The following is a 23,286-nucleotide window of genomic DNA, read 5'->3' on the forward strand; positions in this document are numbered from 1 at the left end:
GAGGATGATGAGTTTCTTGGTTTTGTGGGATTTCCAGGGCCTGAGAAGCTGGCTTTTATCACTGCTTGCTTGATTTGTTGTGGAAAGACTGTCATTTGTCTTGGATTTGCTGCAGGACTTTCTGCTAAATCCCCAGGACTTGAGAAGTTTGCTCTGTGGAAAATTAACTCTGCTCTCACCACTCAAACCCTAAATAATAGCTATGAAAGGTTTATTGATCAAGTAAGTAAATCTCCCAGGGTGTGACTTCTATTTCCCACAAGAAATACCTGAAGCCAGTCACTTGCCAAACTGAACAAGTGAGGTGGTGCAGCTCAGAGAAAAACAACTGGTTATTTTCCTTACAGGCTTTCCATCGGGCCTGGGGAGGGGAATTGTCATCCCTGTGAGGAAAAATGAGTATTGAAAAGTGTTTCTGCCCTGCCAGAAAGGCAGTTTTCCTTGTTGTTCTTCCGTTCAGATGCTTTCCTCAGACACTGCTGTAAGAGGCACTAGAGGCAAAGCATTGATATTCAGACAGACCTTTCCTGTATTGGAAGGCTGTCTTGGGCAGGATGTTTCTTTTGTACTTAAGTCAATCCCTGCCTTTTTAATACTATGATGGCAGGGGGTTGGAACCAGATGTAACGCTCTTTAAGGTCCCTTCCAACAGAAACCATTGTATGATATGATTCTGTGTGCTCCGTAACGCAGCTTTGGTTCTTCGGGGAGAACTAACCTGGCATGAGATTGTAGATCAGACAGGCCAGGATGTGTCCACTTCTAAATCCTGCATAGCGTTTTGCTCAGAGCAGCTCACAAATCTGTGCTCAGATGGTGCCTGTCTTTTCCTGTTGAATGGCTGGGCCTAGTTCTGGGTTGAATGGTAGCCTGTGGGAGGAGAAGCTCTTTGTTTGATACTTAATAGTAAAAAGATGAAGATTTTATCTCCTTGCTTCCTTCCTTATGTGTGGGCCCAGTGAAAACCTCATGAGGTTGGGCAAGGGCAAGGTCCTGCATCTGGGACAGCTCAATCCCAAGCACAACCACAGGCTGGGCAGAATGGATGGAGCAGCCGTGAAGAGAAGCACTTGGGGCTTTTGGGTGACAAGAAGCTCCCCATGATCCAGCTTCAGTGTGCTCTTGAGCCCAGATCCCCCCTGTGTCCTGGGCTGCACCCCTAGACCCTTGTCACTCCAGGCAATGTTTTGCTCCCTCTGGTTTGTGCTCTGTGGAGAGATGAGGTTATTGTGCAGCCATGAAACACCTGGGCTTCAACCCTGGGGGTCCCACTCAGGGGATCCAATCCCACATGAGATTCGAACAGCTTGTTTCTTAAAATGCCCTAGAGATTGTTATTAAATCACAGAATCGCACACTGGTTTGGGTCGAAAGGGACTTTAAAGCTCATCTAGTTCCACCCCACCTACCTTCCACTAGCCCAGCTTGCTTGAAGCTGGTTGCTGTGTTAGTAGAACAAGTCCACCTGGTTTCTGGTGTGGTGATTTATTTATTTATTTATTTATTAGTATATTTTCTGTCTTAAATCTAAAACTGAAAGGTGAGAGTCCAATGGGAAGAGGGGTAAAAAGCAGAATGACAGGAATGCAAGAATTAATGCGTGGACACTCGTGTCAGTTTTAAGCTCAGCAGGTCTGTGGCTGAACTGTGCCCCAGCATTTAAACTGTGATGCTTGGATCTAAATGGTTGTAATTCCTTGTCTTGAAACAGAGAGAACGTGAGCTCGAGGAAGGAGGTGTTGGAATGAGCTTGACTCAAGAGAACGCTGGGAGGAAGGAGGAGGGTGGGAAGCGAGAGATGATAAGCCCAGCTCTGAGAGAAGCGCTCACAAAACAAGGTGAGGTTCTGCAAAGAGCAGATGGTGGCCCAGGCTTTGAAGTCTTAGTGGTGGACTTTTAGCAAGCCAAGTGACAGGCGGTGTTCTTTGTTAGAGGTACTGCTGTGGACCCTCAGTCATGGCAGGCTCTGAGCAGGGGCAGGACAGGGCTTAGGCAGGGGCTGTTGGTACCTTATCCTTGCAGGGAAGGAGCCTGAAGCTGGGTAATACATCTGAGTGTGATGCACTCTGAGTGTGGTGAGTGTTTCAGAGTTCAAAGGGTTTAATGTAGCTGCTAAGCAGCTTGGGGGAGAAGATGATGGTCCCCATGCCTTCAGCTCCAAAAGCGTGTGTTCCTCAAAAAATACTTAAAGATCGGCTGTGCCCCTGCTTTTACTTCTGTTTCAAACTCTGATTTTGTTACTGAAACTTTGTTTCCAGAGAAGAAGGTAGTTCAAATGAGCTTTACCAATCCAGTGCTGATCAGATGAGTGGCCTTTGAACAAGCTGTAGAGAACTTAATGGCCTTTTCAAAACAAAGGAGGACAAGCTTGAGAAGAGCTGGACTGAGGGCCCTGCAGTTCAGAAGCCTCAGTTCTGAGTGGCAGATCCAGCAGAAGGGTGATGGCAGCTTCTGTTCAGCTGGAGACTGAAGGCAGTTTAGTTTAATGTCTTTTCTTTCTTAGGATGAGAATGCGTTCAGTTTTTCTTGCTTGCTAAATCAGTAGAATGTCCCCTGATGCTGCTGAGAGCACAGTTCTGTTATTGCAGTGGAGGCACCTTGCTTCAGAGCTGGGCTCTGATTTTCCATGTCCTGTGTGAGTCCGGCAGCTGTGGGATCCCAGCACCTTTGCTCCCCAAGATTGGAGCCTGAGCTTTTGTAAGTGACTGGTGATGTGTTTGCCCATGGTCATTGGAGTGGGCTGCTGGAGACAGGGCTGTCTAGAACTGGGCAGTGGGGAGGGAAGTTCTCTTGTCTTGCAGCAAGTCCCCCGCTTCAGAAGCTGGAGCGGCACCAAGTCCCCCAGGCAGCTCAGGTGTTGCTTTGACACACAGGGACCTGAGGTGGGCTGGGGAGACTGCCCTGGCTGTTCTGTGGTGCAGGGCCTGTGCTGGCTCTTTGCGCCGTGGCAGTCACAGGGGTGTTTCACACTGGTTCACTTTCTGATCCCGTCTGCGTTGGTTTGGTTTTGGGCAGTGAATGAAACTGTGCTTTTCTTATGGTCTGCAGAAGTGGCCACTTGAAGAATGAAATGCTGTAATGTTTTTGACTGCAGTCTTGTCTCATGTCTTCTGTCCCGCTTTGAGTTAACGGAAGCAAGTCCTTCCGCAAATCACAAGGCTTTTGTGCTTTTTAAAAGCATTTTCTTGAAGTCTGAGCAGAGCTAGGAATGAAGCTGGGTGTTTCTCCATCATGCTTGGGCAATCTGAAAAATTCCAGTGCCCAGATTCCACTTCTTTCTATATTTGTATAAAATAGTGATATAGTTTGAAGGGGTTCCTTTCAACAACAGTATTTCTTGTTTTCTTTTCCTTACTGATTTTCTAGCTTTAGCAGAACACTGCCTTTTGGGTGGTGGTTCTAGTGTAGGAGTTGTGCTACCACTTGCAAAATGCACCTTAAATCAGTGGTGATGGGTTACTGCTGTGTGTCAGTGACTTCAGCTCAGGCCCTTTTAAACTGCATTCTTGCAGAAAACTGGGATCTTTTTTGCCTGTAAAGAGTTTCCTAGTGTGAAGTTCCCCTTTCTGCACCGAGTTTCAGCTTCCACAAATAATCAGTGCTTCAAACAAGGCAGCTTTTATTTAAGGCGATGGCTTGATAGAACCACACTGATTTGCCAGCTCTGTGTTACTTGGAGGAAAAGCCTTCTGAAAGTCATTTGAGTTTGTGAAGACAATGTGACACCAGACTGGCTTTCACCAGGCTAATGGTGACTGCACTCTTAGAGGAGGATGGGTAAGTCTCTTTTCTTGTACTCTTTGAGGATTTTTTTTTAACCACTCCTCTACTTCCTTCTTTTATAATTAAATCTTTTGCTCTGTGCTTTCAAAGGCTTGCCTGTAAAGCAGCTTTTGGTGGTGTAGAGATCTGAACTGGAAAGTGTCTCTGGGTTTCTTTCTGGACATTTTGCCACAATCAAATAGTCAGCAGTCCTCAAAAGCAGTTCCCAAGTTGTACTTGTAGAAATTTGACTTATCTGTTCCGCTTGAAAAACTAAAATAGCATAATAGCTCGCATATGCACAAAATTCATACGTATTCAGGAGCTTAGAAGGACATGCTATGGGTATGGTACTGGTAAGCGATCAAAACCAGAATACCTTGGATAGCCTGGAACACGACACGGGTATGTAGCTGGCAGTATCCTACCTCTGTGGCTGAGAGTACTGCAGGGTCCCTCAATGAATTCTTTGAATTTCAGTGAAAGGACTTTTAAAGGACTGGTATTTAGGGACTGTTATTTCCAATACAGAGTTGAAATGCTGCGATGCAGTTTCAATGGTCACAGAAATGTTTTGCCCCATACCAGGGAGCAGTCAGCATCTGTGGTGCTGGCAGTCTCTTCAGTTCAAAATCTGCCCATGGCTTATTAAAGTCCAGTTGGATTGTCAGGGCCAGCAATCACCAAATGTTTATCAGCTTAGTGTTACTGCATGATAACACTCCCTTCACCCAAAATCTTAATTCATGTCTTCTTGTAGTAAATAAAATGACAACTTTGGTGAAGCTTGGCAGACTTCTAAGTCATTCAGAGTTTATCATCTAGAGCAGGATCAACTAATATGCAGACTTAGATAAGACTTTAGTCAGGGCTTGAGCTGATTACTGTCAGCCTGCTTATAATTTAAGTATTCCTTTGAATATTGGGCTTTAGAAACAATAAGTGGATTGTGTTTGTTCAGCCTTAATATCTGAAGGTGCATCAGGACGGTGAGCAGAGTCCCATGGAGACAACAGTCTGTATTGTTTGGAGGGTGTTGTATCCAAATACTCAGAGTGATTGCTTATGAGTAATGCCTTAAGAGCAGAGAAGTGAACGTGTTCATGGGGAGTCCTGGCAGGTTCAGAGTTCTGGACCATTGTTAAGGTTTGATTTTTTTTTTTTCCCCATCATTTCCCTTGGCAGAGCCCCGGTGAAGTTGTGGCAAAGGTGGTGGAAGAGATGAGCTGGCCTGAGCTTTCGCAAGGGTTGTTCAGCAGAAGCTGAACAGAACTGAGAAGGCCCTCAGACTGATTCTTGGACACGCGTCCTCACATGTTTGGTTTGGAACTTAGCACTGCTTGGTCTCGCTTCAACCTTTTACTTTCTTTGAGCCCAGACTGCCCTGGCTGCCTGTGTTGCAAGCCAGCCGTAAAGCAACTGCTTGAAGAAAGAGGCTCTGCAGAGCTGGAGAGACTCTGCTCCCTTAGAGCAGATGTGTAACAACTGTTCTGATTGATTTAATTTATCTAACTTCCAAGTCTGAAGACGCATGGGGTGGCCAGTGCTGACTGTGGTGGCTTAGCAGGGTCACCACCCTTTCTGTCAGTTACCTCCATGGTGAAGGCCCAAGTTCAACGGCTTTGCACAGTGGTTTTGAAGTTCTGCAAGTATGTGCTGTTTCTTCTTGTAACCATAGCTGAGACTCCTGGCAGCAGCAAGCAAAATGAGTAAACCCCTTCTCGTCACTAAAGCTGGCTGAAGTTTGTAAGACTCTGTTTTGATATTGAATAGGTCCAATTTTCTTGGCCTTCAGAGGAAGCTGTGGGCTCTCCACATGGTGGAAGTTGATTTAAGTAACTAAAGAGCTTGACACCTTGCTCAGTTTAGCTGCTTCATCTCTTCCGTCATACAACTGGGTAGCAGATCTGGGTGAGCATGTCCTGTTTCCAATTTAATTTTAACCTAAACCCCATTTTAAAGCAGTCGTCTTACTTCTACTGACAAGAGATCTGTGAGAGAATGATCTTACATGAATGCTGTTGCTGATTCTGAAAAGTGAACAAATAAGGCTGGGGCTGTGCTGGTTGCCATCAGCAAGGAGCCTGCCTTGGGCAGCTGTAGTAGAGGGAGCAGGAATGCAGCATCCTTTTCACATTTGGCTTTTGAGACTATAAATTCCCTATTAGAAGTGCTGATGTCTTTCTCCAGGAGAGGACTGAATGATGGGCCATATGGAATACCAAGGCTGGTTTTGGCTTGCAGTAGTTCTTTCTTCCATGCTGTATAGGGCTTTATTCATTTAGGGAGGAAAAGGCTGGAATATTGTCTATTCCCACGGAGCTGGATGGGGAGAAGGATCTCAGGACATAGGAGCAGCCTGACACTGATGTCCCCAAAGCCCTGCTTAATGGGGCAGGGGAGCCCCACTGCTTGCTCCTGCAGCCACTCCCCCTGTGCTGTCCATACAGTCTCCTGGAGAGTTGCTTCGGGGGACTGGTCAGGCTAAAATTGCCTCTGTCCTAACCCCTGCAAGGATAGAACCAGTGTGAGGAGACAGGAGTGTCCTCAGCCATGCAGACATCTTCATCTTCACACAGTTTAATTTTGAGCTGGTGCAGCTCTCACTGTAGTTCATGGCTTAGTGTCCTCGGAGCTGTGGGGGACTTTGGGGAGCAGTCACGCTCCCCTGGGACCTCACCATGCAAGAGACACATGGTGACATATGAGCAGGCTCACTGTGCTACTTGCTGTAGGAGATGATGGGCAGTTCTGGTGAGCAGAAGGCTTTTTTCCCCTGTTAATTTCATGCTGCTTGGCAGGAAGGAGACTTGATACCTAGAAGTCGATTTTTCTCTTGAAAGCGTTAATATAAATGTCAGCCTAAAGCTGTCAGTTGAGATGTGCTGGTTTGGGGACAGCCAGGCCATCGACGTGTAAGTGCTGCAGTGGGAATGACACAGTCAGGCTGCTCAGATCCCTCTTATTTTTATGCTGGTTTTTGAAGTGACTTTTAATCCTTCAGATGACACAGTCAGGCTGCTCAAACCCCTCTTATTTTTATGCTGGTTTTTGAAGTGACTTTTAATCCTTCAGACATATTGGTCCCTAGGCACGTTTTTCAAAGAGAAAAAGAACCCAACTCAAGCAGTTTGGGTAGTAATAGTGCTTAGTGCTTAACAAATGCTGTGGAATTAATCTTCCTGGGCTAATAAGTTGAAATGAAATTGTATTGATCTTGGTTGAGGAGCAGGGAAGTGATGCGAAATCAGCTTTCCTCTGGGCATAACGCAACGGCTCCCTCTCTGCAGCTCCTTCAAGGGCAGTGGAGGTGGAACTGGTGAACCTGTGAAGTCTGGGTTCAAGCTGAGCCCTGCATTGTGGTTCATTGCCTCTGCCCTCCCTGCTGAATCAGATGTCCTCCAGGCTGGTCAGACCTACCAAGAAGCAGTGGGAATTAGGTCTCTGTGGTTCTGGGGAACAGTCTGTTCTGGGATGGTGGCTTAGGGATGGGGGGAGACGCTTCTGGTTCTCTGTCCTGGTCCTTCCCATATCCTAACCCCCTGGGGTCAGCGAGGTGTTCCACGTTCCGCTAAGAGGCTAGACCTGTTAGTCTGCCTTCCTGTCACATGGAGAAGTCTTCTGGCCACCCTCTGTTGATTCAAGCAAGACAGAGCAATATAACTAAATATGCGGTGAGGAGAAAGTGTTCCAAGTTGTCTGAAGCCCTTTGGGCAGCCATGGCCTTTGCTCCCCTGTGCTCCCAGAAGGAAATGGAAAATACTGTGAGTGGGCACTGGGTAGCATCACCTTGGGCCAATGGGAAAGAGCGGTGCTGAGACTGCGATGCTGAATAATTTGGTGTACCAATTGGCATGTTTTGTGTTTGAGTTATTGCAGGTTCCAATCAATAGTTTGATTATTGTTTTGTTGGTTTCCAGGTTACAAGCTGATTGGGAGCCATTCTGGGGTGAAGCTCTGCCGATGGACAAAGGTAAATGCTCTCTTTCCTTCTTTCACTTTCTAAATTGAAATTAAAAAAGTAGACACTTACTCAGGTAGTACAATTTCCAAATGAAATATTGTTTAAAAAAAGCAGTATTACATTAATGAAACCAAATTTCATCTTCCAAGCTGTAGTTTTACATTTCAAGCTATTAAAATCCTGCTGCGAAGAGTGAGCATGTGGCTGTGGCCAAGAGCTGGGGATATAATTTTCTGTTGTTTTTTTCCTGTTATTCTGCTGTCTGCTAAAGTAACTCCTGCCTCCTGAGGTACACAGCAGGAGCAGAACACCACACAGAAGTGGGAAGGTTTCATCACCACTGTGAGGTCCCTGAAACAAAGATGCTGCAGTCTGTCATTCCCCTGGAATGGGCACACGAGGGCATTTGAACCTGTTGTTGTGGGACTGTGACCACAGTCTAGTGGGGATGGGATGGAGCAGCCCTGAGGAAAAGGACTTGGGGATTTGGGTGACGAGAAGCTCCCAATGACCTGGCTTCAGTGTGTGCTTGAGCCCAGAACCCTCCTGTGTGCTGGGCTGCATCCCCAGGGCGTGAGGAGCTAAAGCAGGAATTGAATGTCAAGTGCTCTAGACACTGACATTGGTTACAGGCAGTGGCTTTGACTCAGATTCACACCAATATGTGAGTATCTTCAGGAGGTTTGTTTGGGGTTTGTATGGGGTGAAAGCAGGAGCGGGGCTGGAAGCATTAGTTTTGAGTTTCATAGTGGTAGCTCAGATTAAAAAGATTGTGTTCTGTCATATGCTGGGAAACAGCCTAAAAGCTGCAAATTTTAGGGTGAGTGTTGATTTGCCTGTTTGACGAAATCCAGAATCTCATAGAATCGTAGAGTGGTTTGGGTTGGAAGGGACCTTAAGGCTCATCCAGCTGCAACTCCCCGCTATGGGCAGGGACACCTTCCACTAGAGCAGGTTCCTCCAAGCCCTGTCCAACCTGACCTTGGTCTCCTCGAATCTGTGAATCTCCTGAAGTCTCTGTTGTTTGAGGAATGGGTGGAATAAGCAGCATTTCCCATTTTGTTTAATTTTCCATCTGCACAGCAAGGCTGTGCATCTGTCAGGGGTCACCTGCGTGTTCTTTCCCCACTGCTCAGTGAAGACTTCCCTTTGGATCACCAGGACTCCTCAGGTGGAGGAAGGTAGATTGAAAGGTACCATTGTCACATTTTGGCAGGGGCTTGGAACTGGATGAGCTTTAAGGTCCTTTTCAACCCAAAGCAGTCCGTGATTCCATGATCTGTGTGCTATGGACTTCTTCCCCCAGGGTGCATCTGTCATCATTCTGAGCTGCTCTGCGACGTGCTCTTGCTTGCACTGTGTGTCCCAGGTGACTTTGGACACCCAGGTTTTTAGTGACTGAAAACTGCAGATGTGCTTGGGGAGCAGATTTAAAGCTCTGCACTCAGCTTAATGTTCTTGGAATTTGTTTGTGTCTTTCTCTGCTGTTAGTCGATGCTCCGAGGCCGAGGAGGATGGGTGTGGGATGGTCAGATGCGAGCTGGGTGGCTGGGCTCCACATCTGGGAGGCTGAGGAGGTGCTACCTTCCCTAGAGCTGTGTCCTCTGTCAGACTGGCTGAGAACCAGTGAAGGAGGAATTGGGGATGCAGGAGACACACACCTCTCCGTGTACTGCTCTGCAATTCCCACTTGGTAGAGGTTTGGTTCCCTCTGGAGATCATTGTCTGAGATTCCATGTGGCTCCTGGTGCTCTAGAGAGCATGGGCTGGCCCATCTTGTGCAAAGCCACCAAGGTGCAAAGCAACATGAGTATCTTTGGTTTGAAATTGGACCGTTTTTCTTACTTCAGGTACCTTCATCCCCACCAATTCAGCTGCAGTCTCAGCGAGTGAAAAGTGATGACTTGGTAACTGTTGCCTTCCTAAAGCAGTCTCTCCTAGATGACTTTCCATTCTAGTCAGTAAAGTGACCCCTCTTCTTAGGGGAATGACTGTGTTAGTTCTCTAAAGGCAATGAGCTCTGCCTGGATGGGAGCGGCGAGCAGCTCCAGCGGTGCTCACTCACTGGGCTGCCAAGGGAGGGTTTTGCCAGGCTGGGAGAGCGCAGGATGGGGTTGGTGAGAGACACTCAGCAAAACCAAACTCAGTGACGTGAAAGTGCGCTGAGTGGGAGGACGTGGAGGTTATTCTCTGAGCTCTTTTGTCTTGCCAGCTAACTCATACGATGGGGCTTGTGCTTCCTCTGGTATTCACGCCTTCCCCAGGGACCTGGTTGCCAGAAATACCCATTCCATCCCAAAGAATGAGTGTGCATGCAATCCCAGGCAAATTCCTCCTGAACCCCACTTTTTCTGTTTCATAGTCCTCAAGTTTTAACAATGGAAATACTTCATGAGGGTATTGAAATGGCAGCATTAGTGCAGAAGGACTGCTAGAATTTTGGAGACAATTTTGGAGAAGCTGTGTCCCATGTTAGTGTTAGGTGTAAGCATTAGACACTGGTCATCCTCTGAAGTTTGTATTCTGAAATGTTAATTGGGGCTTTTGATGGGCTTTCATCGTATCCTGGTTTGAACAAACACAGCAAATAGCAAGTTTAATGTGCAACTTTTGCTGCTTTTCTTCAGAGCAATTTAATGGCTGGGAAGGAAAACGTACTGCTTGTGTCTTTTGTCTTCCTTTTTTTTCATGTATCAGCTAGCAGTGGTGCATTTAATTCTGCAGTGGTGACTGGACTGGTAGGGAGAGGATTGCCATGCATTTTGTCCCTCTGTCCCTCCACAGCAGGTACATCATAAACAGCAAATAGAAAGCAATAGCGTTGTCAGAGCAAGGAATTTTGCTCCTGATGTTGCACTGCAGGCCATTTAACACTGTTCCCCTCAAAATGACCCACTCGGTATTACTTGGCAGCAGCAGCAGCCTGTGTCTGGAGTACGGGGCTGAACCAAGGAAGTCAGACAAGTGTCAATTGAACAGTGGAGTAGCTGGGATAAATCTCCATGCATGATACCTTCCAGGTGCCTCTGCCTCATCATCCCCTAACTGTCATTGGTCACTTTTAAGAGGAAATGTGGAAACAGTAGCCCTAATGATAATGAAAGCTGGAATGCTTCTTTAACTAATGGCAACAACCTGTATGAGTGAAACAGCTTTGCAGGGGACTGGGCTGAAAAATATTCTCATTTATTTACCTCGTGTGAAACGGGTTGCAATTGTTTTTCTTCCACATGGACTGCAGCTGTTTGCTCTTCTCGGACCTCTGTTGAGTTGGAAGACTTAAGGCTCAGTTTGAGACACATCCCAAGGCTCGCTTGATGTACACCTTAGGCTTGGCATAAATTGTAAACCCATAGATGGTTTGTCTTGGAAGGAACCTTAAAGCTCGTCCAGTTCCAACGCCCTGCCACAGGCAGAGACACCTTCCGCTAGAGGAGATTGCTCCAAGCCCTTCCAGCCTGGCCTTGAAGACTGCCAGGGATGGGGCAGCCACAGCTTCTCTGGGCAGCCTGTGCCAGTGCCTCACCACCCTCACAGGGAAGAACTGCTTAACATCTCAGCTCAATGCCTTAGGACCTTTCTTTTCTAGTGATATGTATAGCTGTGTTCTCAAATGGAGGTAGAACCTCTTCTTTCTTTGCAGAGGTCTTTCTTGCTGTAGAGCATCGTTTTGGCTTAAAGACCTTTTACCTGTGATTCAAGATAGGTATATCAAGTTTCATATAAACTGTGAGGTCCATTCTTCCTTCTGGGGGAACCAGAGCCTAGGTGTTCAGAGACGACATATGAAAGCTGTGTCAGAAGCAGGGTATTACTGAGAATTTCTTGTTGCCTTTAATATTATTAAACTGTGTCTAAGTCCCTAAGGTGTCAGATGGGTCCTTCCCATGTGTGTTACAAATAGCAGTGTATAACTCTGTCTGTCTTTTCCTTCAGACATCATACAAATCCAGTGGGCACAGAGTGGCAATGGAAGATGGACCAACCTGAAATGATCTTGCAGGAGGCTATTGAGAACCATCAGAATATGATCAAGCAGTTCAAAGGTAACTTTTCCCATTTCTTCCCTGTGAGTGATGCTTTTGGAAGATAAGCAGCATCAGCATCTTCAAAGCAAATCCCTGGAGGCATTTAAAAAGGTGACACTCAGGGGTGTGGTTTAGTGGTGGACTTGGCGGTGTGGAATTGATGGTCGGGATTGATGAGCTTTTGTAACCTAAATAATTCTATAATTCTATGAATTGCTGGGAAGGAGGCATGAGATTCGTCATAGGAGAAAGAGGTGAGAAGAAACTGTTGTGGCACACCTTGTTTTCTGAGATGTTCTGCCTTGGTTTTGACATTAGAACATGAGTCAGCCATTGGATGTCTACTGCTGCCTTAAGGGATTAGTGTGGAGTTGCTTCTTGTGGGTCTTGGTAATTGTCATATCATTTTATTTGGAGTGCACAGAGGCTTCCACAGTGCTTGAGGCTGGCCTGGGTGGTGAGGAATGTGGATTCTTATGGAAAAGTGTGGGCAGGCAGAAGGCAAAAGGAATCACCCTGTAACCTGTTAGGAAATACACTGCCCAAGCTTAATCCACTGAGAGCTTTGTGTTCGCTCTGAAACTTGGGGATTGTGTTTTTCTCATTAATGGATGAGCACTTTTATTTTCAGGAATTATAGAGGAGATCTGTTTGTGACCGAAGCAGCAGTTACACAGCACCAAGTCCTGCACTTTGCTTCCCATAGGAACTCTTTGTGAGTTTGTTATTTCTTGTAGATTGAGATTAGTGATTAGGCACAAATTCTTCCCTGTGAGGGTGCTGAGGCGCTGGCACAGGGTGCCCAGAGAAGCTGTGGCTGCCCCATCCCTGGCAGTGGTCAAGGCCAGGTTGGATGGGGCTTGGAGCAATCTCCTCTGGTGGAAGGTGTCTCTGCCTGTGGCAGGGGGTTGGAACTGAATGAGCTTTAACCAAATCAGTCTGGGATTCCAAGATTAATTCCACGCAGTGCAGTAAAATTGAGATCTTCTTTGAAGGAATAGAAGTCTTGGGGACCATGTGTCCTGTAGGATATCCTAGAGAGTAGCCTTATGTCCTGTTAAGAACTTCTGTGCATGCTTTTAGAGTTGCCATCTTTATTGTTGCCATCTTTATTGTTACTATCTTTATTGTTGTCAAAGCGTGCACTGTTTTTGAAGGTGGTGGTTAACATCACATCATTCTTTTAGGCTAATGGCTGGGGAGACATCTTGCTGATAGGGAGCTAAGGTGGAAGAGTGGGAAGCAGTTTATTTGTTGGATGCATTTTGTAGGTAGTGGCTGGTAAATCTCTGTTCCCTTGTGAAGGGCACACACAGAATGGAAATGTAATTCAAAGTTATGAGATGGGCAGTGTCTGATAATACAGCTCTGGTTCCACTTGGGAAAAGTGAAAACCCAAACAAAAATGCATGACCTGAACTAGGAAATCCTAAGGCTACCTGTGTGTGTTGGTGTAAGAGTGGGTAAAACCAGTTCCTTGTCTCCCCAGTCACTTGTGATGGCTGGTACCCGAAGTCACCAACCAGCCTCTCTAGGCAGATGTGCCAGATGCTGCTTTTTTCCCCCAAATGAAAGCACACCAGTAGGAGAGCAGCTGGGATCAGCTCTTCAGAGGAGCTGTGCTGATCAAAGGAGGCATGGCTGCATGCTCTGCTGAGAACTGAGCTTGAGCAGCAGCTGAAAGCTGTACACCATGGCCTCTTGTAGATGGTACTCATGTTCCTATGGCTCCAAGTTCCTGCACTGCCTTGGGCCTGCTTCATGCCCTCCAAAATCTGCCCAGGCTCTGACTTTGCTGAAGTGCATTGACTGAAGACAGGAGGACGCTCATCTGCAGGAGCAGAGGTTGACAGCTGTAGTGGTATGGCAGCCCGAAGTGCAGGGGAGTTCACACACTCCCTGGAATACACACTAATCCTTTTTTAGTTTATCCCTGTCTATCTTGTGATTTGTGTAGTCAAATGATTCCTACAAAACCTCTGCCCTCTCCGCAGTGTATGTCCCCTATGCTACATTTGATGTCAGCTGCTCTGAGAAAGTGACTCAAACTTTACATGTTGTTGGAATTACTTTCTGTCTGCTTCTAAAGCTGGCACAGGGTGATTGTCATCGTCCAGTGGCAGGGTGCTGAGGGAGAGAAATTAATTAAATTCAAAGCCACCTTCAAGTAGCTTTAGGAACAGGAAAGTTATCCTTTAATCTCAGTGTGTGGTTGAGATGCTGCTTTCTTTTCAAATGAAGGTCTCATTTAGTACTGCAGGTTTGTACAGCATTAACCATTAGTCCTGTCACATCTTCAGGGCTGAGTGTGGCTGCTTTATCATGCACCAAGTTCTGCTCTTATCACAGACCAGTTTTTCTATGTGAGGCTGAAGCAATATCCACCAACACCTCTTTTTATCTGGGCTTTGGAGCATAGCCTATAGTTTTCTGTACTGCCTGAGCTCCAGCTTCTAGGCAACACAAGGTGAGCTGAGGACCTGGTTTGAAACTCAAGGCTTTGGTTTCTTTAAAACAGACCAATCTCCCATCTAAACCCTCTGATATTATCTGAATACATTGAGGCATGTCAAAGAAACATGCAGGGACATATTTAGAACAAAAGCTTATTTGTAGGCAGTTGATTTCATATCTGAACACGTGGTCTGGTATAGGATCACAAAATGGTTTGGGTTTGAAGGGACCTTCAAAACTCATCTTGTCCAATCCCCCTGCAATGAGCAGGGGCGTCTTCAACTAGATCAGGCTGGCAGAACCACATCCCGCCTGGCCTTGAATGTCTCCAGGGATGGAGCATCCAGCGCCTCTCTGGGCAACCCGTGCCAGGGTTTTACCACCCTCATTGTACAAAATTTCTTCCTCGCATCCAGCCTGAATCTCCCTGTTTAGTTTAAACTCATCACCCCTCATCCTATCGCAGCAGGCCCTGCTAAAGAGTCTCTCCCCATCTTTCTTATAGGCCCCTTTTAAGAACTGAAAGGCTGCAATAAGGTCTCCCTGGAGCCTTCCCCAGGTTGAACAAGCCCAACTCTCTCAGCCTGTCTCCAGAGCAGAGCTGCTCCAGCCCTCTGATAATTTTGGGGGCTCTCTTCTGGAGCTTCTCCAACAGGTTCATGTCTTTCCTGTACTGAGGACTCCAGGAGGAGCATTTGCCTCTTCCCTGCCCTCTGATGGGCGCAACACATGTGGCTCAGGTTGGTTAAGCCTGCAGACAGCACTTTCACATGGATGCTGCAGTTGAGCTCCTGGTGTTTTCCTCTTTTTGTTCTTGGAATGTCTCTTGCTGTTCAGGATGGTGTCACGTGGTGGGTTTTCTTCTTGAATACATCCTCTGTGGAGTTGCATTTCATGTGGTTGCCAGTATGGATTTGGACCTGGTTGTTGGTGCTTTGTGTGGGGAGTGTGCCCAGCTTCTTGGGGAGCTGTTCCCTCTGGGGCTGTTGGGACCATGTGGGTCAGCAGCAGAAGCAGGCATACCCTGCTTTTCCTTTTCAAGCCACTTATGTCAAGTGGCATTAAACTTTCTCCCGTGTTTCCATCTCAGAGTCCAGGCAGCTACACTGAGGTGATAGCAATGGAAAGCTTGACTCGAACATTACTAGAAGATTACTTGCAGTAGTTCACAGGACACACAAAATCCCAAGCTCCGTGTATCTGGGCATACTCTGTGCTGTGGGTTGATGGACACTGGCTGTGCCCTGCTGTCCCTTCCCCTTGAGGAGGGCTCCAGCTGGTTTTGCTCTGTCTTCCTTGTGCCAGGGTTTATTTTTGATACAGATGCATGGTTTGGGTGGGGGTGGTAGTTGATTTAAGCCTGTTTTTCTCCAGTTCGAGCCATAACAGAACCCTGTTTTTCCCTCTATTTGCAGGCGTCTCAGGATTACAAGCAGCTCGCTTTGAGGAAGCAATGACCGCAAAGCAGTGCGCACTGTCACTGGTGGGAGAGCCCATCATGTACCCGGAGATCAACCGGTTTGTGAGGCTCCTGCACCAGCACAGCATCTCTACCTTCCTGGTTACAAATGCACAGTTCCCAGATGAGATTAGGTAAGAGATGGACAAAATACCTCCCTACTAAAACATTTGAGTGCAGACTTGTGTTTTAATTCCACTTATTGCTCATCAATCAGCTCTGTGCTGACAGTGAAAAAGCCCACTCAGTATCGCATCTATTTGATTTTAACCTTTGTCTCCCCATGCTCTTTCTCATCCCTTTTTCTACCAGTTTGATTTTTCCTTTCTGTATCTCTTAAAGTGGGGTTACCTCTGAAAAGGAAGAGGATATAATATAGTACCTCCTGGATGTACAGCGGAAGAAGAGCGAGTGAGCTGCGTATTGGGCTTGGGGACATGGATGATAACTAGTGCAAGTGTTTCTGAGAGCCAGAGCAGGAGACTCGGCTTGTAAATTGCCTTTTTCATTTGTGAGCTTCTCTTGCAGTCTGATCTTTGTTCTAACTGCAGAAGACAGTTTGGACGGGGCTTGAAGCAACCTGGTCTTTTAGTGGAAAATGTCCCTACCCATGGCAGGGGGTTGGAAGTGGATGAGCTTTAAGGTCCCTTCCAACCCAAACCAGTCTGTGATTCTGTGATTCTATGAGTGCAGCTTCATCTGTCTCCAGGCACACACAGGAGGTTTTATAGCACATGAGCATGTATTGAGCAGTTACTGGCTTGAGTCCTCTTCCTCTGTTTCTGTTCTTTATCTCCTTGACCCAGGCTGTCTCCTGACTGGCTGGGGAATCCCCCTCATGGCTGGAGGCCTGAGAGCAATTTATTGCTCTTGAGTTGTGCTGTGCTACTCAGTCGGAAATCACTACCCGAGTTCAGATGTGGTAATGCAGTGAATTTGATCTCAGCTAGATTGGAAATGACAACCGATAAAGTAGGAGGAACGCTGGAAAATCCATCCTAGTACTATGCAACAGTATTTCCTGCTGAGTATGAAACGTAGCTGTGTTCCAGGAGCATCAGTTTGTGCCCTTTCTCCTCGTTCCCCTATGGCAGAACATGCACAAGGTCAGCGTCACTCCAGTTTGAGCCATAACAGAACCCTGTGGACCGTTCCATTTTGGAGCAACGTGGGGCAGAAATCCCTCCCTGGGATCTCTTCCAATTCCTTAATTTTCTCCAGTACAACAGTGAGTCTGGCTCTTGCCTGTCCTGAGGATCGAGATCCTCGGAGAAGAGGTGACTTTTCTCAGCTCATGTTTTGAAAACACTCGCTCCATCTTCCCTGGAGCCCCTTTTGATTGGGCAAATGCAGCATTAAGGAAAGAAAAGAGTGTTTTGGCCATGTACTTTGAAACTGAATACTTCAATCCGCTCACTCCTAGAACACTTGATCATTTTTGAGGTTGTGGCTTTGGGCTGCAAGGCCAGACAAGCTTCTTTGCAAAACAGTTGGTTTTATTTATTAAAACCTAAAATGTTGCGTTTGTTCTGGGCTATTTCATGCTTCTAAATACAGGCAGAATGTGTTCAGAGAGGTTGTTTGAGTGTCCATGTTAAGTGGCTTTTCCTGGATGCTTGGTCTCATTCTGGACAATTTCTTGTCCCTTTCTCACCTCCGGGGAGGGCAGAGGGTGGTGTATTTTTAGGTGTCACTGTTGGCAGCTGAACAATAGTTTCTAATTTCTTCTTGTCTAAAGAGCTAAATGAAGCTGGGACAGCAGCCTGTTCATTAAGAGACTTCCCAAATAACCCTTGCAAAATGTCCTGAAAGCGTGGAGAGCTGAAGAGATACGTGGTACAATTAGGATGCATCATTCCACGGAAGATGCCATGAAGGGTGGACGTGTGTTACATTCACTGGCTTGATCAGATTTGTCTGTGACAAGGGAGCTTGTTTTAGGTTGTTCCTTTTAATGTCCGTCGCTATCTGTTTGCCAATGGTCTGCAGTGGTGCTGCTTCTCCTTTATACCCTTGGAGTTTACAGAAGGGGTTAGACTCTACCCAGGCTCTTTAAACCTCCTCTGAGAGTGTGATCTTTTTAGAAGGTTCTGCTGTTGGGCTCACAGATGCTGTGCTCACTGGCGTTCTGTGACCAGAAAGACTGGAGTGCGGGATTTATACAAGATAAGAGCCTTGGAAGTGGAAGGAGAACATGCTGGGGAATTGTGTTTGGTTTCATTTTCTAAGCAGCTTTGATTTCCCTTCCAAAAAGTACTTGACTGATGGCAGCTGCAGGCCAGGTGAGTTCAGTGTGTCCGGCAGTAGAAAGCAGCTGAATGATGGCTGCATTTCTCTCGAACGGGATTATGTCTCCATTAGCCAGAGCAAATAGAATGTGGGGAAGGGGCTGAGCTTTATAGTTTGTAACCATGGGGAGAAGCAGAGCCTTTCAGTGCCTTGTAGTAACCCCTGGCAGCCTGCTTTGGGAAGCCTTTCTGCGCGTGCCACAGCTAATGCTGGAGTGATGTATGTTTTAGTTGAGTAAGGAAAAGATAATTGAACCGTCTGCCAAGGCCTCTGTGTGTGATATTCTTAGCTTTGGGGTGTATTTGTTGAAAGTTAAGTTATAATGTCTTGCTATTAAGATGATAGTCACTTGATGGAGATGAACCTCTGGACTTGGATAGTTTTCCTTGTAAACACTGGATAGTTCCTGTCGCTACTGGAGCAGCAGAGCTTGTTTAGAAGTCCTGTATTTTATGTGTGCTTTGGTAGGAAAACACAAATTCAGCTAGCAGTGATGGCTGAAGACAGCAATTGCCTTCTCGTTTTTATTTCCAAGGAACCTTGAGCCAGTGACGCAGCTGTATGTCAGCGTGGATGCCAGCACCAAGGAAAGCCTGAAGAGAATTGATTGGCCCCTCTTCAGGGATTTCTGGCAGAGGTTTCTGGACAGTTTAAAGGCCTTGTCTGAAAAGGTACCCAGTAAAGAGTGTGCTCTGAAATATTCTTTCTTCTTGGCCGTATCCACTCAGTACAAACGGAGAAGACTTGAGAGGCTTAAGATGGACCGTGGAGTGGGTTCTGGGTGTATTCGGAGCATATTTACATGTTTTATACATTGAAGTGTATAAAGTCCAGCACGTTTGATCAGTTTTCCATATGGGGAGAAATGTAATGACAAAAAGAGAGCAGAATATGTGTCAAATGGGACAGTAAACTCTGCTGTGAATATAAGATGCTATGAGAGATGAAGAGATTATAAAAGAATAGAACATTTCCTAATGGAGCATTTACACTGCAAGCAGGCTGCTGAAGGAAAACTGGAAATCCAGGGAAGCTTAGGAAGAGTCATAAATTGCCATGTGACTCTTAGCACTGGTTCTCAAAGGATGCAGTAGATAAAGGGCTTTACAGTATGGAGTTCAGTAGCTCCTGCTACATAGAAATCTGATTTATAATAGTAGATTTGAGTGTAACAGCAAGGATGACCCTTTCCACTGTCAGTGGTTTGTAGTAGTTGGTGTCTGTTGGAGAGAGCTGAGCATGATCTGAGGGCCCACGGGATCACGGCTGCTGCTGTCAGCTCAGAACGTAGTCTACCATTTAACAAGTTTTGTAGTAATTAATGAAGCACTCGTGGTCCCAGCATGACATTATTTGCTAAGTGCTTCCATGTCTGTCTTACTGAGACTGAGCTCTGATGGAAGCAAGTACTTCTGTTTACTGATTTGGCAGAAGGTGACGTGTTACCTGCTGAGATGAGCAGCCAAGAGAGACTGTTTCATTTGAATACTGAGATTTTCTGCCTTCTGAGATGACAGTGGTGGACCATTTTCTGCCAAATCCGTGTTAGTAGACCTGGGAGGCTCGGTGTAATTGTGGGACACTTTCTCCTACAAATGCTGTGAGTAGCTTCATCAAGCTGCCTTCGTGCAAGTGCTGGCCGATCTTGTTAAGCAGCATCTCAGGACAAACTGTGAGCTTACTGAAATCAGGTACAGGCTTTCTAAGTTCTCTGTGCTGTTGCCCCAGAGCTGGATGCAGGACTGTGGTGGGGGGGTGGGGGGATGTCTCCTCAGAGTGCTTCAGAGAGGGAGAAATCCCCTGTTTATTTACAAGACCTATTTTCTTCTTTTATTTCCCCTCTCTCATTTTCTTTTTGCACCCGATGGGCACTTGCGGTGCCGCCAGGCCCAGCCATGGCCGCTTTTCCTGGCTGCAGGATGAGCTTCTTGGCATAAAATAGATATGGTTCCACACTCTTAACTTTCACCCATTCAGAGAGTCATTATCACATTAATTTTTCTGCTAATGTTATTCTGATGGGTTTCTGAAGGGAAATAGTGGTTACTTTTCTGGAATCCTGGGGTAAAGCACTGAAGCCTGGTTTTCTATCCTGATGCTTTAAATCATTAAAATCTCAGGTCTTAAGCTCTTACTTCTTGTTCTTCAGTGCTTACAAGAGGATTCCTGGGGCCCTATTGTACAACCAATTACAAATAATACATGAATGAAATGGGATTGTGCATTTGTACTGCCAGCAGACTGTAAGGATTATTTATATCTAAGACTTTGTGGTATTAGGTCCTTACTGCTTTTGATGTGTCCCTTCTACCAGCTTTTCTCTCTTCCCAGACAACACTTGAGAGATGTTGCTCTCTGGAAAGATGTTTCTTCAGTCACAATATGAATTTCTGATTTTTCTAGCTGTTTTTCTGCATCCCTTTGGCAGTGTTTTACTTTCTCTACCCACTTCTTTCACCACCGGTTATGATCGCTTAATACAGCTTTTATGCTAATTCAGTTACTGAAGTGATGGATACACACAGGCGGCTGATACTGCTTGTCAGTGCTAGCCTAGGAGGGGAAAAAGCTGTTAATGCATTTGTAGCAGTTTTAGTTTTATGGAAACTGCTTGAACTTTAAAGTTAGTCTTCTAAAATGATCTAGGGTGTATATTGGAGGGTTTAAAAAATGAGATTTAAATGGGAGAAGACAACCAACTCTCTTTGGCTGTAGGAGGAAACACTTGCTGAAGTGCTGTGGGTAGTTTACACTGGAAAACGTGATACAAGTAGACTGAGACTGTTTGATCCTCTCCACAAAACTGTTCCTGCAGTACCACATTCACTCGGCGCTGGCACCGTTCCTCCTGTGTTCAGGCTGTTGGCCTGAGCCTTGAACCATTGTTTGGTGGCACTTCGATTTAGTCCCTCTGCAGTATGTGTGTAACATCGTAGAATCACGGAATGGATTGGGTTGGAAGGGACCTTAAAGCTCATCCAGTTCCAACCCCTGCCACGGGCAGGGACACCTTCCACTAGAGCAGCTTGCTCCAAGCCCCTGTGTCCAACCTGGCCTTGAACACTGCCAGGGATGGGGCAGCCACAGCTTCTCTGGGCACCCTGTGCCTGCGCCTCAGCACCCTCACAGGGAAGAGCTTCTGCCTAAGAGCTCATCTCGGTCTCCCCTCTGGCAGGTTAAAGCCATTCCCCTTGGCCTGTCCCTACAGACCCTTGTCCCAAGCCCCTCTCCAGCTTTCCTGCAGCCCCTGTAGGCACCGGAGATGCTCTCAGGTCTCCCCTTGAGGAGCCTTCTCTTGTCCAGGCTGACCCAGCCCAGCTCTCTCAGCCTGGCTCCAGAGCAGAGCTGCTCCAGCCCTCGCAGCATCTCCGTGGCCTCCTCTGGCCTCGCTCCAACAGCTCCATGTCCCTCCCGTGCTGCTGCCCCAGAGCTGGATCAGGACTGCAGGGGGGGCTCCTCAGAGTGCAGCAGAGCGGGAGAATCCCCTCCCTGAGCTGCTGCTCAAGCTCTGGGGGTGCAGCCCAGCACACGGGGGGGTTCTGGGCTCAAGTGCATATGGCAAGGACATGGGGAGCTTCTCATCGATGTGACCGTTGGCGTACGTGTGCTCGTGTGCTCTGCCTGTGCATCCGTGTGTGAAGACACACAAGGCATGGCAAGCACATGTGGAACGAGAGTTGCATGCACACGCACGCACAAAGAGTACCAGAAGCGTGAAGGGGACATGACAAGCGGGACATGAGTGCCTTTTCATGCACGTTTATGCCATTTCATGTACCTGGTGGACCAGGCTGTGCTGACATGTTCCCCCATGCCTCAGCTGCACACACAGGATCTGGCACTGTTTGAGGAGCTGAAGGTGGCTGTGGAGGGACTTTACATGCTGACCGTCCGGGACCCCGCTCTAGGAACCATCGCCTGTCACCTGGGAGTCCCTCCTGAGCCCTTGGCCCGCAAGTACTTCTACCTCAACGGTGCGCCCAGACACCTGAGTGCCCTGGGGACAGTGAGTGGTGTGGGGTGGAGTGGGGCCCTGGAGAGCCGAATCCCATGGGGGGGAGTGCGTGGGGAGCATGAGCAGGGTGGATCCATGGTGGAGTGGGTGTTCCCTGATGCCTGGCTCCTCTGGGGGCAGTGGGACACGTGGGGTGGAGCGGACACCCCTGATGCCTGGGTCTGTGGGGGCAGTGAGGTCTGTGGCTGCGGGGACACGTGGGCCCTGGGGGGCAGTGCAGTGCCCCATGACCCAAGGTACGTGGGTCCCTGCAGTATCAGGGGGAAGCGTGGAGGCAGAGCAGGGACTCCAGGCTCAGTTCAGAGCTGTGCTGCACTGGCCCCACGGCAGGACCTCTGGGAACCACATTATTTGCTGCTTTATACAATGGGATTCTATGAAGAGGTGCATTAGCCCAACACAAATTACTGGGCTGGGGAAAAAACCTCCTGTTGGTGTTGAATGAATCAACTCCTTCATGTAATGGCTTCAGCTGCCCTGAAAAGTGGATGAAATGATGGCTGTTCTGCTCCCTATTGCAAGGGAGAGTATTGCTGTGCGGAGTGAGGAGGAGCCGGCCATGGAGAGAAACCACCCTCAAACACAAAACCCCAATAGCAAATCCCAAATCCCGGCCATCTCCTGTCCAGGCATGGGGTCCCCAGTTAATGCCTCCTTCTGCCCTCAGCTCCTGCCTTTGTCAATACAAAAGAAAGGCATAAAATGGACAAAAATGGTGCTGATCATGGGGAGAGGATTGGTCCAAAACACGGGGACATGAGACCATCTCTTCCCCATGCTCACTGCTGGGGTAGGTAACAGCAGCCGCTCCATTCGGCTGATGAACAGGAGCCCTTCTCCTCTAGACATGTGATGGATGGTCCCAATTATATTCTTCCAGCACTGATTTAATGCAATGTTTTATTAATAGCAACAATCAGAGGAAAGCAAACAGCTTATTCTGCACACGCCATTCCCTTTCTGCTTTTATGTTCCCATGTTCACCTACACTCCAAGTCGGTTCAGGAGGAAGAGGAGGGTGGGGAGAAACAAGCAGAGAATTCACGGAGCAAGGCAATAGCTCATTAGGATATCCTCAGCAGAATTAATACGATTGTGGCAATACTTTCTTCACTCATTCCTGATGGATCACTTACAGGAAACTGCAAATTGCTGGTTTGTTTCTTTGGGTGTTAAAAGAGCATGTGCAAGGATGGGGAAAAATAATCCACAGTTTTGCATTAGTGGTTTTAATACTCTTGTTACAGGAGTGATGGGAGGAACATCATAAATCCATCAGAGGTGTCCCCAGCGCAGCACTGGTAGGACTCGGTCC

The 23,286-nt window shown here is 47.2% G+C and overlaps 2 protein-coding genes across 2 annotated transcripts in view; both read left to right on the forward strand.

Moving 5' to 3' along the window:
• The first annotated feature begins 1,698 nt into the window (after positions 1-1,698).
• Positions 1,699-23,286, forward strand: part of LOC133280930 (S-adenosyl-L-methionine-dependent tRNA 4-demethylwyosine synthase TYW1-like) — a 331,505-nt gene continuing 309,917 nt past the window's right edge. Inside the window, exons 1-2 of the mRNA XM_061475986.1 lie at positions 1,699-1,838; positions 7,683-7,735. Coding sequence (XP_061331970.1) covers positions 1,745-1,838; positions 7,683-7,735 — 147 coding nt within the window. The 5' untranslated portion in view covers positions 1,699-1,744. The remainder of the gene's footprint in view (positions 1,839-7,682; positions 7,736-23,286) is intronic.
• LOC133280931 (S-adenosyl-L-methionine-dependent tRNA 4-demethylwyosine synthase TYW1B-like) lies at positions 11,529-19,053 on the forward strand. The gene is made up of 3 exons (XM_061475988.1): positions 11,529-11,772; positions 15,624-15,801; positions 18,492-19,053. The coding sequence occupies exons 1-3, from the start codon at positions 11,703-11,705 to the stop codon at positions 18,772-18,774; spliced, it is 531 nt and encodes a 176-aa protein (XP_061331972.1). The 5' UTR covers positions 11,529-11,702; the 3' UTR covers positions 18,775-19,053.

Source organism: Pezoporus flaviventris, unplaced genomic scaffold (genome assembly GCF_033815535.1).
Source record: "Pezoporus flaviventris isolate CSIRO_AGI_PZ_B2104156 unplaced genomic scaffold, CSIRO_AGI_Pfla_v1 ptg000093l, whole genome shotgun sequence".
Lineage (NCBI taxonomy): Eukaryota > Metazoa > Chordata > Aves > Psittaciformes > Psittacidae > Pezoporus > Pezoporus flaviventris.